The sequence below is a fragment of the Pieris napi genome, chromosome 11 (genome assembly GCF_905475465.1).
Source record: "Pieris napi chromosome 11, ilPieNapi1.2, whole genome shotgun sequence".
In the NCBI taxonomy this organism is placed as follows: domain Eukaryota; kingdom Metazoa; phylum Arthropoda; class Insecta; order Lepidoptera; family Pieridae; genus Pieris; species Pieris napi.
Genome location: NC_062244.1, coordinates 2,426,015 through 2,443,486, shown reverse-complemented (window position 1 = coordinate 2,443,486; position 17,472 = coordinate 2,426,015). Strand labels below are relative to the sequence as shown.

The 17,472-nt window shown below is 34.8% G+C and overlaps 1 protein-coding gene and 1 long non-coding RNA gene across 2 annotated transcripts; both read left to right on the top strand.

The window, feature by feature from the left end:
• Positions 1 to 1,771: 1,771 nt before the first annotated feature.
• LOC125054107 lies at positions 1,772 to 5,534 on the top strand. The gene is made up of 4 exons (XR_007117662.1): positions 1,772 to 1,901; positions 2,992 to 3,158; positions 4,492 to 4,526; positions 5,260 to 5,534. It is a non-coding gene; the product is annotated as an uncharacterized LOC125054107 (long non-coding RNA).
• Positions 5,535 to 7,525: 1,991 nt separating this feature from the next.
• LOC125054191 (phosphatidylethanolamine-binding protein 1-like) lies at positions 7,526 to 16,603 on the top strand. The gene is made up of 4 exons (XM_047655943.1): positions 7,526 to 7,745; positions 9,395 to 9,518; positions 14,261 to 14,474; positions 16,266 to 16,603. Exons 1-4 carry the CDS (start codon positions 7,560 to 7,562, stop codon positions 16,378 to 16,380), a joined length of 639 nt encoding a protein of 212 aa, XP_047511899.1. The 5' UTR covers positions 7,526 to 7,559; the 3' UTR covers positions 16,381 to 16,603.
• Positions 16,604 to 17,472: the final 869 nt, after the last annotated feature.

Sequence of the window (17,472 nt, the reverse complement as noted above, 5' to 3'; positions counted from 1 at the left end):
ACTTGAAAAGTATTGAAAACTTTACCAGTGATCTAAGCGATTTCTTTAAAGTAAGTGTTCTGGGATTTTATTCCATGTTTCTGCGCTAAATCAGTGAGCTTACCAACAACCCTAACCACGCTCCCTTCGTCACTCACGTCAGTTAAGCAATTTAACATTACGTCTTGACAAACGGAGGGAGCTTGTAGTTTATTGTTTATCAGAATGCCAAATCGTAAAATGACTGCTTCACGACTGATTTGAGCGCGACCGCCGCTGCGAAAACCGCTGTGAGATTTTGAAAAGTGAGTTACAGAATTGCAAGGTTGCATCTTACGCGGTTAAAAAAATTCGCTCACTTACTGATGTCGATTCAGCTAGACTTTTATTTTAGTTACTTTCATAGCTTAATGACTTATGGCTTATTATTATGGGGTCATGCCGCTGATGTCGAAACTATTTTTATCCTGCAGAAGAGGGCTATTCGTGCAATCTATAATTAAAAATGTGGGCAATCTCTTGGAGATAAATTCAAGGAAATTAATATTCCTTTCCTTTATGAAAATATTATGTATGTATACAAAAATAGTGATAAGTTTACTAGAATAGAACATACGTACAATGTTTCGCTCGGAACAAACGCAGGGTGCAATTTCCCCGTACTAGACTATCTAAAGTTAGTAATTCAAATTTTTGGGAAAAGGGATACTCTACTTTAATTAAATCCCAGAGGCTCTTTTATCTCTGCCTTTTAATAAATTTAAGAAATGTGTTAAAGAAAAGCTGTGTAAAAAGGCTTACTATAAAGTTAACGCTTATCTAGTTGATAAAAAGGGCCTGGGTCTAGTGCTAGACAGGCTGCTTCTAATACATTAGCGATATTTGTTTTAAAATAAGTGTTGTTTGATGATTTACTATTTTAAAAGAGTACCGAGAGTTTTTAACGCCGGATTTTTCTCTCGACCTACACCCTCTGTATTCTTTGCCGATGAGTAGGGATGCCTACAAATTCAAATTTGATGACGACAGTCGCTCTCAAATGAGTCGTGAAGCAGTCATTTATATATATCAGAATGCCAAATCATAAAATGACTGCTTCACGACTGATTTGAGAGCGACCGCCGATGCGAAAACCGCTGTGTGAGTTCGAAAAGTCAGTTACAGAATCGCAGGGCAGTATCTTATGTGATCCATAATAAACATATTTTAATTTTTTATTTTTGGAGCTTTGATGCTTTAGGTATGCACAATCGCGAGTCCACAAAACCTTCCCCCCGCACAAAGCAGTAGCCCCGCGGGTATGGGAAATGCATTTCCCCAATTAAAAAAAAAAGGAGGTCAGATAATTCTAAAGAGAGTATATATGAGGAGAAGACATGACCTAAGAAATACTTTTGTGACACTGTATTAAGCGTTATCGCAAGTTTATATGAAAGTTAAGACATGTTTGAAAGATACAGAGTGTAAAAGAGAATTTTGAGATATTCTACAATGAAATATTAGAAATGGCAATACTCAACAGATAAGTGTAGGTACGATACTTCATACGATACGATTTTTTGCCAAATTAAAATTGCCAGAAATCACTTGTTTGATATCTATCTATTCCAGCCATATTACATTTACTTAATTTAGCAACAGACAAATTCATTGCCATTTAAAAGACCTTGCGTCTTAATTGCAATTCACATTTCCTATATTTAAAACAATTTTGAATTTTGAAATGAAAATGGAATAAGCATTTAAATATATTAAATTAATAATTCCATACAGCTATTTGGAGATAAAGTAATCATAATTATAAACATTATCGTTATATTTAACACTCCAGTGCTCATTATAATCATAAAGCTGTCATATAAATATCAATCATTTCTGAAACTTAATCATTATTGTCTTAGTTCTCTCAGTACACGTGAAAGGTAAGATTCATATAAATCAGTGTTATTGTATCTAAAAAGTAGTATTAGCCTAGTGGTATTAGCGATTTTGTTGAATACCTTGGCGAACCCCGAGAGCATCTTAGGGCGTGTGGAGGCCTGAGGTTTTTAGTGGATAGGTCTGAATAGCAGAGGGCTTTGAGTGTAGGCCCAGCCCAACAATCCCCGCGTCAATCTCGACATCTTCATGGCGCGAGCCTGCGCAAGCGCATTGTCTCCTCATTAAAAAAAGTGGCATTAACGTGCTACCATCCCTGAGGGTTTTGGTTCGATGCCCTGTGCACCAAGGGAATTTCTGTTTACGTGCGCTTTTAACGCTCGTATAGTGAAGGAAAACATCGTGAGGATATTGGCAACCCATATGGATGAATAATTTCCTACTTGGGTAATTAAAATCTAATGATGACGAAACAACAGCAGAAATGTGAGGAGTAAAATGTTGTAGCGCTTCTGGTTTCTTTTCAACTTGTGTCTAGAAATATTCATAACTCATTGTGTCAAATTGTATTTACGGTGTAGTAAAAGTAGTGTTAGGACATTTAATATGTCTGATTTAGTTTACCATTCAACAACCATTTATAAATTTTTCATTTGATTATTCATCTTAAAAGCGTATTTTAAAAAAAAACTAACCTTATCTATAAATAAAAAGTTTTTCCGGCGTTAAAGGCAATGCTTAGGTACTTTTTACGTCTTGAGCTACTAAGCCTCAGCTCAGGATAGGAATTTTGTCTATGAAAGAGTCGACGCTCTGAATTTCCACTTGTGAAAACTGACTACTACCTTAAAATCTCGTTTTCCTCACTCAAACTTTATCCTGGGCACCTAGGCTGTGAAAAATCCTATTCAAGGTCCAGCGCCGGTAATCCATCCAAATAGCGGAAAAGATTGTGTAAAGTTTTTATCGTACGACCCCAAAGGTTCAACATCTTCATGTGTCTAGATAAGGATAATTTAATTGAAGTTGGACAAAAAACTCAAAAGTGAAGTCATTACCCGCTTACGAGACTTCGCCACGAGACCCGCTGTCTAACCATTCACCTAGTAAGTGAGATTATCTTATTTGTTTCAGATTTCGAAATGTGCATCGTGTTTTTAGTATTCGTATTGATAGTAGCGCAGATTAATGCTAGTCAAGATGTCACACTATGTTTACCGAAACAGGAGATGTTAAACGAATGCCCTGGGTTGGCAGAAAAATATCTAAAATTTGGTGGGCCTGATACTAGTATGCTATTTGTAAGTGCAACATTTATTTTATATAAATAAGAATATATGCGCAATACTCGTATATGTGCCTGTATGGTAAAACGATTGCAAGAAATGTCTAAAATCTAAATCAACCACAGTGCCCGTACTCTGGGTGAGATCTATAGTGCGCACTCAGACTTTGCTCAGACTTAACTACAACCATTCTTTACTTTTTTAAAGGATAATAAAGAAGGTATTTCATGAAATGAAACATCAATTTCTGTCTTAGCTTGAGCTTAGCTTAATCTCACCGTTAAAATGTCTATAAATATACTAAATCATAGTTTAACCTTAGTGTTTTTCGTAAGTAAAGTCTGAGCAAAGTCCAAGTGCGCACTATAGATCTCACCCTAAATCGCGATTCCAATGATGAAACTAATAATTGTAATCTAAACGTTGACCTTAGGTTTGTACAATAATTGGAAATAGACGATGTCAAGGGGCTGGAGACAAAATTACTTTACGTCAGGCATGACATTAATGCTAAAAGGAATTTGTATGGGAATAACATTCACTTACCCTACGTGACATATTCATACAAATACGATGTATGAATATGGCCTGTCGAAAAGCAATTTTCATCTCAATCCACAAATGTGTTAGGTTGGCTAATAGATGACGCAATTAGCATAAGAAATTGATAATTTAAAACATAAAATATTATTAACCTCTGAATTAGGTACTAACCATAAATAATTTTTATTATTATTTAATGTTATTAATAATAGTATTTCCAACATACAAATATACAGTATTATCTTAACCTACATGGTAATAATAATAATTAAAAATCAATAAATAGAAAATTAATATATTTTTAAAGCTTGGTCTTCCCTTAACGCTGGCAGCATTTCCTCGCTGTATTGCGATATTCATTGAGCGTGGAAGGCACCAGCTCTGGGGTCCCCGATGACTAATGTTATTAGTTATTTATGACATAAATAATTAATTACTTAAAATAATATGGCATAACATTAGCTAACTTGACATTAATTATAATTAAAACATAATGCTAACTTCATTGTTGGTTTCTTTATTGGGAAAGGAGAACCAAGAAAACACATGTCAGAAGAAGGTCACCATTTTGACGGGACTACAATATTTGACCTTTATATCCGGGCAGGGAATTTAAGTATTGATCTGTAAATACATCAGTTTAATTAATCAAATAAATGCCATATATTAAAATATAAGTTTAGGTTGTGATACACAGAGCCTTTTTATTCTGATGCGCTCGATTAAATTTCAAAATACTTCTATTACTACCTGATACTAGCCTGCGATTAATTGAATTAAACATTAATATTATATTTTATTTCAGGACACTCATGGAGGTTACAAATAGAGGAATAATGGGTAATATATTTTGGTTTATCTACATTTTATTACACCATTCACAAATTTAATTCAGACAAACATCGCACATGGAGCTGTTTCATGCATTTAATTAATAGCGTCCTTAATAAATTAACTTTAACGAAAGCGAGCCTAACGTTTAGGAAGGCATCTCAACCATAAGGTTGTGTGTTTAAACCCCGTTCATCGGGAGTAAACTTTCGTTTCTAAGATATTTGACGGTATAAGAATAGTGATCACCTACTGGATAATGGGTAGTAGCGTGAATGTGGATTTCCCTTTAAATACAATAAAATGTATTGAGTATATTGTTGGTAAAACTAAAAAAAGTTCTTTAAATATAATTACTTCAGGCGGTGAAGAATTAATTCTTCTCTTCCTGACTTAACAACTGGAAGGAATAAATGTAAAGGATTTTTTATTATTACTAAACGAACAAGTCCTTCCGTTATCCGGAAATGAAAAATTCACTTCAAACTCAAAAATATACTTATTCATATAGGTAAACAAGTACTTACTTACATACGTCAAAAAAACTTCCTATAGTTTAACCTAATATAAGAAGTATTACAATTATCCCTGCAATATATGACAAAAATAATATTATGTATGTAATGTGTATGCAAATATATAAACTACAGAGCACACACGAGTTAAAACAAATAAAACAGTACCCTATTTAACAATCAATGGTTTTATTATTTATAATTATTGTTAATATACTTTTTTTCAGCAGCAGACATTATTTTCAGCCAAGACCAAGTTTCGATATGGAATGCACCTTCACCAGTGTATAACTTAGGAATGTCTTTATTATCTGTGTGAAATAATATGTAACTGCTCTAATATTTAAAAGGTACTTAAATAAAAGCGAATTAATGTAGCTAAAATGTCAGTTAGTTTGTCCTAATTGGCTTTTGGATTTTGGTTTATATTGATAATGAATTTGTAATACCGTAGTGTAGTTTAAACACAAGTGTAAGTTAATTATTAAAGACATTATATAAATTGGTATTTTTCTCTTAGTGTTAACGTAAATATATAATCTATGTAGATTTTATTAACCCAAATGACAACATTAACTGTTCAAACTAGGTCAGAATCTCGTCATCATCACAATCCAATACGTACGATTGGATGGATGGATTACGTTTTAATAAGGCCCTGGAAAAATATTTCCAGACCTCATCCGCACCATCTCCTTGGACTTTTACGAACTGGCGAGCTATGGAATCGGTCTTCAGTGGAGGTCTTTTCTAGGAGATATGACATCTAAACTTTAAAAAAAGATCATACTCCTCTCTTAACCCATACACGTACTTAACATGGGTGTCCATGCGGCAGCTGTTTTTTATGGCTGTTCCGTAGTCTAGTTTGCCCCCCTAACATATAAAAAAAGGCCTAAAATGTAATACTTACAATGACTATATTAATACAATATATCAAGTATATATATTTTTTTATAGAACAGGGAGCAAACGGGCACGAGGCTCACCTGATGGTAAGTGATACCACAGCCCATGGACACTCTCAATGCCCGAGGGCTCGCGAGTGCGTTGCCGCTTTTTAACAGCTGACTTCATTTTAGCTTAGAGTTTAGGATAGAACATTAAGTAAACATAATCTTTTGGGTTTATACAGAGAGGGATCAAAACAGTCAAAAAAAAATTTGTATCTATAAAAAACATAATTAATTTAAAAAAATATTTTTAAATACAGTCAAATCTGAGTAAGTGACAACGGGGTAAGCGAGAAAACTTTATTAATGAGAGTATTTCCCGGGTCCCGTTTGCCCTAATAAAACCTCTATAAGTGAGAAACATGAAAACTGTAAGTGACAATAATTTTTCACACGTGATGCGAACTCAAACCTATGAAGAAGTTGAATCTACTATCTAAGAATTACTATTCTAAAGTCTACTTTTATCTTACACTCTAAAAGAACACACACACTCAAACATATGATACAGACATATACACACATACCTCATACACACTCACTCACACACACTTACACTCTCACACATCAACATACACTTAACTGAATACAACGAACACCCCTCAATTTATCACTCATGCACGATGCATCTTTTAACTTGTATAAATATTGTTTTGTTTTTGTAATATTATTCCCTTTTGTCTAAACTTACATACCTAATTAAGTGTACCTAGGAAGAGCGGATACTCCAAACACAAGTATATTATACATACTTAAATGGAGGCTCCAGCCACATGTTGTTATCATTGTAAGTGATTGAATAAATATTTTTTCATTTTATTTTTTCATTTTCATTTTCATGCTCTATAAGTGAGATTGATACTAGCCTATACCTCTAAAAGCAACAGTTAAACTCATTTAACTTTTGCTATTTATGACTCTTTCTTTTTATTGTATTTTTATAGACCCTTATATGTGAGACAGACCCCTTCTGTAACCCTGTAAGGGAGCGTTCAAGTATTACGTAACGAATTTTGGGAAGGGGGGTCCTTTTGTAAAACGTTACGATGCGGGGCGGGGATTGAATTACGCATTATTGTTAATATTATTTTCGACTTTCCAGTACTGTAACACCACATAATGGTAACTGTAACTCGTAAATGTAACTCTTTAGGTATAAAGAATCACTGGGTGGTCGGTGGTACGGCGCGTTATAGGGGGGGGGGGGTCCAATAATCTCCAAAAATTGCGTGACGTAATACTTGAACGCTCCCTAAGCTAGAAACTCGTGTTAGTGAGAAACCTCCATAAGAGGAAATGAGATCGCGGTCCCTTGAGCTCTCACTTATGCAATTTCGACTGTATTTTTTATTTGTTTATATAAAAACATGTTTATGATGATTAATATCGCACTTAAATGGAAAATTTCCTTAATATATTTAAATCTCAAAGTCAACCAAAGTTAATTATCAATTTAAAACTAGAAAAAACCAGACAGCTTACGTAATCCGTTGGATAAACATTAATTAGACAATTAATATGTATATCAAAAGTGGCTTTATTACAGACTCAATAGAATAAATAACAATCATGCAATGTTCCTTCAACTGTGTGTCGTATTATTTTTGATTAATGTTATCGTAAAAGCTTGTGGTAATGAGTGTACTTGCGTGTCCGGGTACCTTAGAGACGAAAAGTCAAAATTGAGCACCCCCGAAGCCTTTAGGTTTTATAATATTACGCCGTACCATTTGCCCGTCCCACCGGTAGATCAACTTAAGGTAGTATTTTTAAATCTACTATATAAAAATAAGTCGGGTTTTCCTTCCTGACGCTATAACTCCAGAACGCACGAACTGATTTCCACGGTTTTGCATTCGTTGGCAAGGTCTTGGGCTCCGTGAGGTTTATAGCAAAGAAAATTCAGGAAAATTTTCAACAGAAAAGCGGGATCACCAAACGAAATGTTACATAAAACGAAGCCATCTGGTGGCGAAACGGAGTTCGCCGAGTTTGCTAGTATACTATAATTTAGTTAGCTCTCCAGGTTCCTATAAGGGAGAGCTCCAGGCATATAGGCGTTAAGGGATGCTGACGCGTGGTCTCTGTTCACACAATATGTAGTGTCGGGTAAAAACTTTGATAATTTCAAGTACTTTTGTTGTTAACAATTAATTTTTTGTTAGGAATTGAGTTCAACCGTGACGAAATAAACTTATTTTCAAATGTTTATTTCGTCACGGTTGAACCGTCATGTACGTAAAAAATATATTTTTACGAGCTATAGTCGGATAGAATACGCCGTAGATTAGTTCAAGGATTTTAATTGTACTTAAAATACGCAAATTACGCGCAGAAATACACTAATTATCACACTCAAAATACTGTCACTAATTACGCACTTCACACTGCACTTTATCACTTGTCTTCACTATTCGCACTTTATCTCTTCGATGTTATTCTCTTGGAATTGCACTTGCAACTGAATTTATTGGTCGCGTTTCGGCGTGTTCATATATCCCTGGGATTAATCTTGAACTATCTTTGACAACTTTCTATACAAGATTGGTACTGAGTAACTGATATTCTATCCTTATCGCACAATTCTAGAACGTACGCACTCGTTATCCCTTTCGTACACAGCTGTTTCCTTCCTTCGAGAATGTTTCAATCTCCCCTCGCGTATAATTCCGTTCACAAGGACATCACGCCTCACCTAGAAAGTTAACTTTAGAATAATTCATCATACAAGGGGTAGAACCAGTCCTTAAAACGCCTGGAAACAGATTTCCTGAAACCATACCGACTCAACTACACTTGCTCTGAAACAGCCTGAAAACATATTTCAGCATCCTGAAAACGAGAGTAACTTTATGCAAATGACTTTGTTCTGGAATGTGATCGAGCCTCTTCTGAAACGGCCATAAATCACATTTCAGCTTGCTGAAAACGTCCGTAAATTTAGGAAAAATCAAGAAACATTTCAGTCAACCCATCTTCGTAACAATATACAGAGGTACTATTGTCAATAGTGATTGGATAGAAATGGGTAAATCACATCTACATACCGCGGGCATGATAATTCTTTCGATACATATTAGAATCCTATTTTGAGAAAAGTCCTTCATAGCTTTGGTTTAAGTACATAATATAATTTAACAGTGGCTCATTATTAATAACACATATCACCGCTTCATCATATACAAATATTAAACGATACAGAGAACATAAGCCCCTGCGCCAGGATGGCAAAAAATCGTGAATCATTTCACATGTTTTCCCAGTTCTCTGATCTGTGTCTGGACTATGTCGAGATGCATAAACGGATTCTTAAAAATTATATACCTATGACGACAGTAGCTATCACTCAATTTTTTGCTAGAGTTTCATGAACTAGGTAAGAAGCGGAGCTAAGTAGTGTACTTTTCAGGATGAATTCATAACTGCTAATGTTGAATTGGGAAGCTTTATACCGCCCCAAAGAATTATTGACCCAGATTTTATACGCTATCCTCAAGCAAAGGAAGGTGTAAAGTATACATTGATTTTACTGGGTAAGTCCGATATGGATTCTATTTATTTATTTATTTAGTTATTAAGCTTACGACATCGCACACAGTACTTAATCTACTAATTATTTTACAAAATCTTACATCAAAAATGTGTGACAGTAAACGTAAACATAAGTTTCACAAAAAAATAGAAATTAAAAATTTCAAAAATACAATGAAAACATATACAAAATAATACAAGCACACAACAAAATAGAATAAAATTACAGAAATTTGTTGGCACTTAGAGCAAAAAATAAAGAAAAATCATCAGCAAAACAGCGAAATTAGGTTCGAGAAAGGCACGCCACAATGCTTTCTCTAAAACCGATCAGCCCACTACCGAATATATCTTTCTATTCTAGACTATGTTTCAAAAATTTATACATAAAAAATATGTTTTTAATAATTTAAGCCTAAATAAGGATATTTAGTAATAATATAATTGGCTTTATATTTATAACTCAGGAGAGTTTGGATGCCACTAAACATACTTAGATTTTCTAAGTTAGCTTATAGACCACAAGCCCATGAACAAAAAATACCTGTGAAATGACCCAACCTGAATTACGCTTAGAAGGCTGTTACTATATCTGAAAATAGCTCTGAGCACTATGCCGTCATTTGTGAGCGGTACATGTGAGTACGTGAGTGAATGGACTTTCTCAGGTACAATGGGGGAATTTCGACTAATTATTAATGTACGGCTTTGTTATAAGTGTATAGATGATTAAAAATAAATGTCGAAAAACCTAGTGCCGTACAAAAGTGATGGTGCTGGAAGTCGGTGCAAATTTTTAATTCGACGACAGTTGCAGAAGCAATATAGGTCATTTATTACTGTACGGCATTTGTGTGATTCCTTTTGGACACATATACAGATACTTTACCCGTAAACGCCGTACATATTCCCAGCGGAGCGGTCGAAAGCCAAGGGTCGGAACCCTACACCCATATACCCTAAGGTCATTGTAAAATGTACGGCAACATGTTCAAAATATTATTTAACACGGACAATAATGTTTTATAATTATGCCGTCCAAATATTATACTTAATATTTGTGTAATTAAATATTTATCGAAATTTCAGGATTTACCAAGTTCTTACTGCTGTAAGATCAGAGAATAATGTACGGCAACTTGTTTTTTTACATAATGTTACTAAATATTACCGTTGTACATTATAGCCGTTCATTATAAATGGTAACAAATAAAAATATTATGATAAAAAATATATGACATTTCCGAAATTTAGATGACTTTTCAAATGCTCCTAAAGTAATATGGGGAGTAATATTTTCAAAGATTATTGTTATTTTACATGTAACAATTAATATAAATAAACAAAAAAAACCAGATGCCGTACATTTTACTCCAGATTATTCTTTACAGCTGATAAAAACTTCGACGACGTTTGAGGTGTCCCTTAAGGTCATTAATAACTGTACATATCTGAGTATACTACCATAAAGCTGTTAAGTATATTTACAGCCTTATCGTACCAGCAGAGAGAGGTAAAGGAAAAATATTTTTAACAAAAGTAAAAATATAATACAGGGCGTCCCAAAGTTTTGAGACATGAAGGGAAAGTACCTTAAATATCGCAGATGGGGTATTTTACTAAAAGAAGACTTTATGCTATTTTTAAAAGTTAGTAATTCTGCATTCAAAGATTTTTTAAAAACTACTTGCCCCGTCTGGAAATCGAACCGACTTAAATTTAAAAAAAAAAACACCCCTACTTTTATGATGCCAATCGAAAGAATGGCCAAAACCTAATAACTTTTCTAAAGTAACAGACTCGTAGGGAATTTTTTTAGGCCAAATACGATAGATAATGTTTTTAATTTGATTAAAAAGATATATTCACGCTGTTACTTTCTTTTAAAATACTATGTTACTTAAGAAGAGTTATTAGTTTTTGGCCATTCTTTCGATTGGCATCATAAAAGTAGGGGTTTTTTTTACATTTAAGTCGGTTCGTTTCTAGACGAGGCAAGTAATTTTAAAAAAATCTTTGAATGCAGAATTAATAACTTTTAAAAATAACATAAAGTCTCCTTTTAGTAAAATACCCTATCTACGATATTTAAGGTACTTTCCCTTCATTTCCCATAACTTTGGGACGCCCTGTATTGGTAGGCGGTGGTAGCGGACTATCGAAAGTGTACGGCATTTATCTTTTATTGAAGATTGTCTAAAGTATTAATAACCTGTGTTATTGCCGTACAGATAAAAGTCACCGGAAAATGACTCTTTTCTGAGGAAAGTAATTTACCCCATACACCTATGTGTTCCACAAAAAATGTACGGCATGCTGGAAAATGTTATCTATTTGTGAAGTACTCTCAAGATCATTTAATTTTATGTTGTTTCATATCATCATCACCTATATGCTAATCAGACATATGTTGCGACCCTTGGCTTTCGACCGCTCCGCTGGGAATATGTACGGCGTTTACGGGTAAAGTATCTGTATATGTGTCCAAAAGGAATCACACAAATGCCGTACAGTAATAAATGACCTATATTGCTTCTGCAACTGTCGTCGAATTAAAAATTTGCACCGACTTCCAGCACCATCACTTTTGTACGGCACTAGGTTTTTCGACATTTATTTTTAATCATCTATACACTTATAACAAAGCCGTACATTAATAATTAGTCGAAATTCCCCCATTGTACCTGAGAAAGTCCATTCACTCACGTACTCACATATACCGCTCAGAAATGACGGCATAGTGCTCAGAGCTATTTTCAGATATAAAGGGTCTTTCATTAAGGGCTTCATATCTTCAAATTTAAATAAAGCAAAATTTGTGTTAGATATCATCAACAATTTTTATTCATTTGAAAGGCCTATCGATGCCATTATGTGTGGAATATAACATCGATCAAATGTCCGCCCCGGCTTCTCTGGGTGGCGCGCATCCGAAATGTCCAAAGAAATATGGACCGATCATGCCGCCAGCCCAAAATCCACACCAAACAGTGACTTTTTCGGGATGCATTGGACGCTCTTGGATCTCATGTGGATTTGTATCGGTCCAAATTCGACAATTTTGTTTGTTTACGTACCCATTCATCCAGAAATGGGCCTCATCGCTGAAGATGATTTTTCGATGAAAATTAGGGTCAGTTGCCAACTGCTCCAGAGCCCATTCAGCGAACACAAGTCTTTGTCTATGGTCGTTTACCTTCAGCTCCTGGGTCAGTTGAATTTTGTACGCGTGCAGGCTAAAGTCACGACGCAAAATTCGCCAAATTGTGGTCTGTGAAAGGCCGAGTTCTTGTGAGCGACGCGAAATCGACTGCCTCGGATTCTCCTGCATGCTCTCACGGACAGCGGCAAAGTTTTCGGTAGATCTTGCGTTTCGTCGACGTACGGGTGTTGGTTGATCGTTTACTGAACCAGTGGACTCAAATTTATCCACCACACTGCGAATAGTCCTCTCGGTAGGACGATTATGGCGCCCGTAAAATGGGCGAAGCGCGCGTAACGTTGCCCGAACAGAACACTCATTTTGATAAAACAATTTTATCATTTGCACGTGTTGTTGAACGCTATATCCATCCATGGTGATTTGGCAAAACAGACTGAATAAATGACAGCCAATTTGACAGATGTAGCTTCAACTAGATGGCCGCTATCAACTGTAAAAGTTCGGAAGTCCCTATTGAAAGACCCTTTAGTAACAGCCTTCTAAGCGTAATTCAGGTTGGGTCATTTCACAGGTATTTTTTGTTCATGGGCTTGTGGTCTATTAAGTGAGCATTCGGAGCCGTGCTAACCGGCCCGAAATAATTTTTTCGCCGTAATTTGACCCTAATATTGTTAGCGGTAACATAGCGACGATGTTCAATTTCGCGGTCATTTGAGGGATAGGGTAAATTAGCTTCCAAGAATGTTGGTGAGCTCGGCAAAGCAAGACGGTACTTCACTACGCGCTATCACGTGCAACTGTATAAAACGCAAATTCTGCCCCACATGGAGTACTGTTCTCACCTCTGGGTGGGAGCTCCAGCATCAACTGACCGTATACAACGAAGAACGGTTCGAATAGTCGACGAACAATCTCTTTCCAAGCGGCTCACTTTTGGCGTGGTTGAGAGATGTGCATCTCTGCATCTTCTATCCGATTTACAACGGAGAGTGTTCAGAGGAGTTGTTCGGGTAATACCTGCAGTTTTTGCCACGCACCTTGTAGAACCAGCTACCCACTGATGTTTTTCCGTCCAATTCGACTTAGGGTCCTTCAATGAAAGAGCGTACCAATTCTTAAAACGCCGGCCCCCTGTTTTATAAAAATCTTCTAGTTATACGTAAGTTTTGAGTTGAGCTGCACGATTACTGACAAATGCGTGCACTGACTTGACAGGTCCACTCAATCTGTATGGTTCTTTCCTCAAAAGACCATTTCAGACTGCAATCTACATGGTCTTCACATAATCTTGTTATGTCTGGACTTTAAAAGATACTGTGACCTCTGAGTTGGTTTCGGCGTTTCTTTTCAGAGTAGTCAGATAGGAAACGTCGAACTCATCTAGTTTAAAAAAAAATATGCTTGACGTGTAAAAGTATTTGTACAAACCTACTTACAGAAAATAAATCATTTATCATTTATCGTTATTTGCGGTTTGTATAGTCACTTATAAAAATATCCTAAACATATCTTGATTTTTTTAGTATGTTTAGTTAGGTAAGTAGTAAAGATACTGATGATTAGAATGTTTATTATTTTTAGATTTCGACGGATTTCAATCAAAAGATATGAAAGGTTACACCTTATACGCCTTGGTTGTGAATGTTCAGAAAGTAGATAATATCTTTCTGGCTGGAGATATGGTAGCTCCCTTCTTCCCTCATGCACCGTCTTTAGGAAGTGGAATACATCGCCTAGGTGCCTTGTTATACGAGCAGAACGGACGCATTGAACCTACCAATCCAGACATGTTGAAGTAAGTCTTGTAAACCAGTCTTGCGATTCTGTAACTCATTTATCGAACTCTCACAGCGGTTTTCATGTGAAGCAGTCATTTTATGATTTGGCATTCTGATAAGATATACCGCGGCTGTGAAAACCGCTGTGTGAGTTCGAAAAGTGAGTTACAGAATCGCAAGGCTGTAAACATTCAGAAACGTAATTTTGGTTATTTCAAATTCATTAAATTTTTTATGAATTATCCCTATCCCTCCTAGAATGAAGTGAAATGTTTCCTCTATTTTTGTTGTATGCAAATTATACCATTATTTGTATTACAGTGTAAACACTTTAAAACGAATTACAAGGGACCGAGCATTTTCTTTCGTTATAGGGAGTGAATAGAAAAAAAAAACAAATTTAACCAATTATAATAACTTCTAATTTTATAACTATCAAAAGGTAAATTTTTCTAAACACATAACACTTGCCTTTTACTGGCCATCTTGACGGTTTTAAAGTTTGTTTACGACTGATACTACACGATAGGTGACGGTGGTGCGTTTAGTAACTGAGACCAAAATTTCCTACAGGCAATGTAATCTAAGAATAATGGCACACGTGTTAATTAAATTAACAATAACAAAGGCGAGACGGCTGTTTATGACCTCAGGTGTCTTTGTTAGACATTTCGGCACCTCAAAAGTTTAGTTTTGTAAACTGATTATAAAAAAAATTACACTTAAATATGTTTTTGATGTGTAAATATGAAAATATTTCTTCGTTATAGAGAATAGCTGTTGCGTTAGTGAGTGAAGGAATGTATGGGTTTTGTGTTAAACGAAACAAATGATACTATTTTACGTTATAAAGATTCTTTCGTTATATCGAATGACGTTATAAATATGGTCAAGTAGATTTAGTATACGCACGCAATAGGGTAATCGGGATAATAACGCTCACAAAGTATTTTTTATTATTACACTTTAATAATAATAACTAATAACAATAATTAATCACTTTGTTTTCGGTTCTTCCTTGATATATAAAAAAAATAAGTTATTGTAAATGTATATCATTAGTTAATTTAAATAGTTTTCATCCTAATTTTTTTCTATGTAAATTGTAACTTAATACTATTGTTCATAATAAATGTATTTATTTATTAAAGGTCAACACATCATACATATTGCTATATCTACAGTATATGTTACAATCCATCTTTTCTAAAATATATGAAAACTAGCAGACCGGCCAAGCGTTGCTGTGGCTAAGGTTTTTGTAATATTACATAGTAGCAAACTATTCAAGGGAAACGGTAGGAGAATATCAGTCATGGGGATCACCATGCTTTTTTGGTGGTTATGCCATTAAATTGTAGCCTCTGTGAAACGTTGGTACTTTCAACAAAGCGCCATCTGTTAGAATTGTGACTATCAAATAATAAAGAAATATTTTGCAATAAAATAATATTGCGGGTATAAATTGAGATGTAAGCTATCCTATCTTTAGCTACACACGGTGTGCAAATTTGATTGATATCGGATCGGTAGTTTAAGAGTCTATAGCTGACAAACAACGTGACACGTAATTTATATATATTAAGATTATGGTAAATATAATTATTACAAAAAATTAACAGCATATCGGTATCAGATACGCACTTAATAATGCTTTTTAATTGATAATTCCACCACCGAATATATCTAGCTCTGAATAACTGTTTATTTCGTTATATCACGAAGGCTTCAAATGACATACGTAACTGAGAAGTCTGTTTATATATTTTGACATATCTTCAATTTATGGATTAATCTTAAATTTACAGAATTGCCATAAGTCGTGTTATCCCAGTACCAGAGGAGCTCGCGAAGATGTTTGAACTGGGTGAACCAGTTGCTGGGACCTTTTTCAGGACGGAGCTCAAATATTGTAGCAATTAATATGAAGTACTGTAATAATCCTGCAATTGTTTTGTTTCTTTCATAGTTCTTTTCTAAATTGATGTATTTATTGATGAATTTGAATATGTATCATGTACTTAAGTTAGTCGTAGCAGTTGCTTGGAGGCGTCGGGTGCCATTTTCATCATTCACACACATACAAGTAAATATATGCACCTACACACACGTATATATTTAAAATAAAATATCGTGTATTTGTGTATGTTCTTCTTTTTTTATCTCGCAAGACAACACACACAAGATAGGAATGTCCTAATGTGGGGACCACTGTATAAAATTCAAAACGTAATTAAATTTCTCCGTATTCCTTGTATCACTATCACGATAATCAAAATGACACTTGTTCTGGAAACAGTTTCCCGCTCATCCAACATTAAGCCACTCGTAAGGATCTTATTTAAAAATATTGATGCGGAACATGTTGCTATTAAAAAAACAAGGGTGCGTGTACTTATGTACGCGCGTAAGAAGTTATACTTCTTTTGCATTATTAAAAATGGTTTTTGATTGCATGCAAATAATTAATTACAATTAAATAATCAAAGACTGGAAAAGGAGTCATTATAGTCAATAAAGTTCAGTTTACATTTGAAAAATTAAATAAACAAATTAGTTATATATGAACAATAAATATTTCTGACATAAAACCTATTGTAAAGGTGATATCAGACGGTTCACTCGAATGATTGTTCACTCGAGTGAATGCTTCATTTTTTTTCATTCTATGTTCACACGGCTTAGACGAAATGAAACAGAAATGAACATTCATTGTTCTTTCTTTTAAATATGGCATCGAATGAAGTCGTACGTCTTGGAATTAGTTTAATTTGTGATCATTTAATCAAAGAGTTGACAAAAAAGAAACAAAGAAAACGTCGACGGTGGTGGGTGCGACCATGGATTGAAAGAAGAAATTTATTAGGAACTTCCAATACATTGTTGAGAGAACTAGCCGTTGAAGATCCTGATTCATATTGTAATCATCTTCGAATGGATGAAAATAAATTTGAAGAAAAGTAAAAAAAAAGGTTATAACTTCTTCGACAACGTGATGTCCGTCGGCTACAGGAC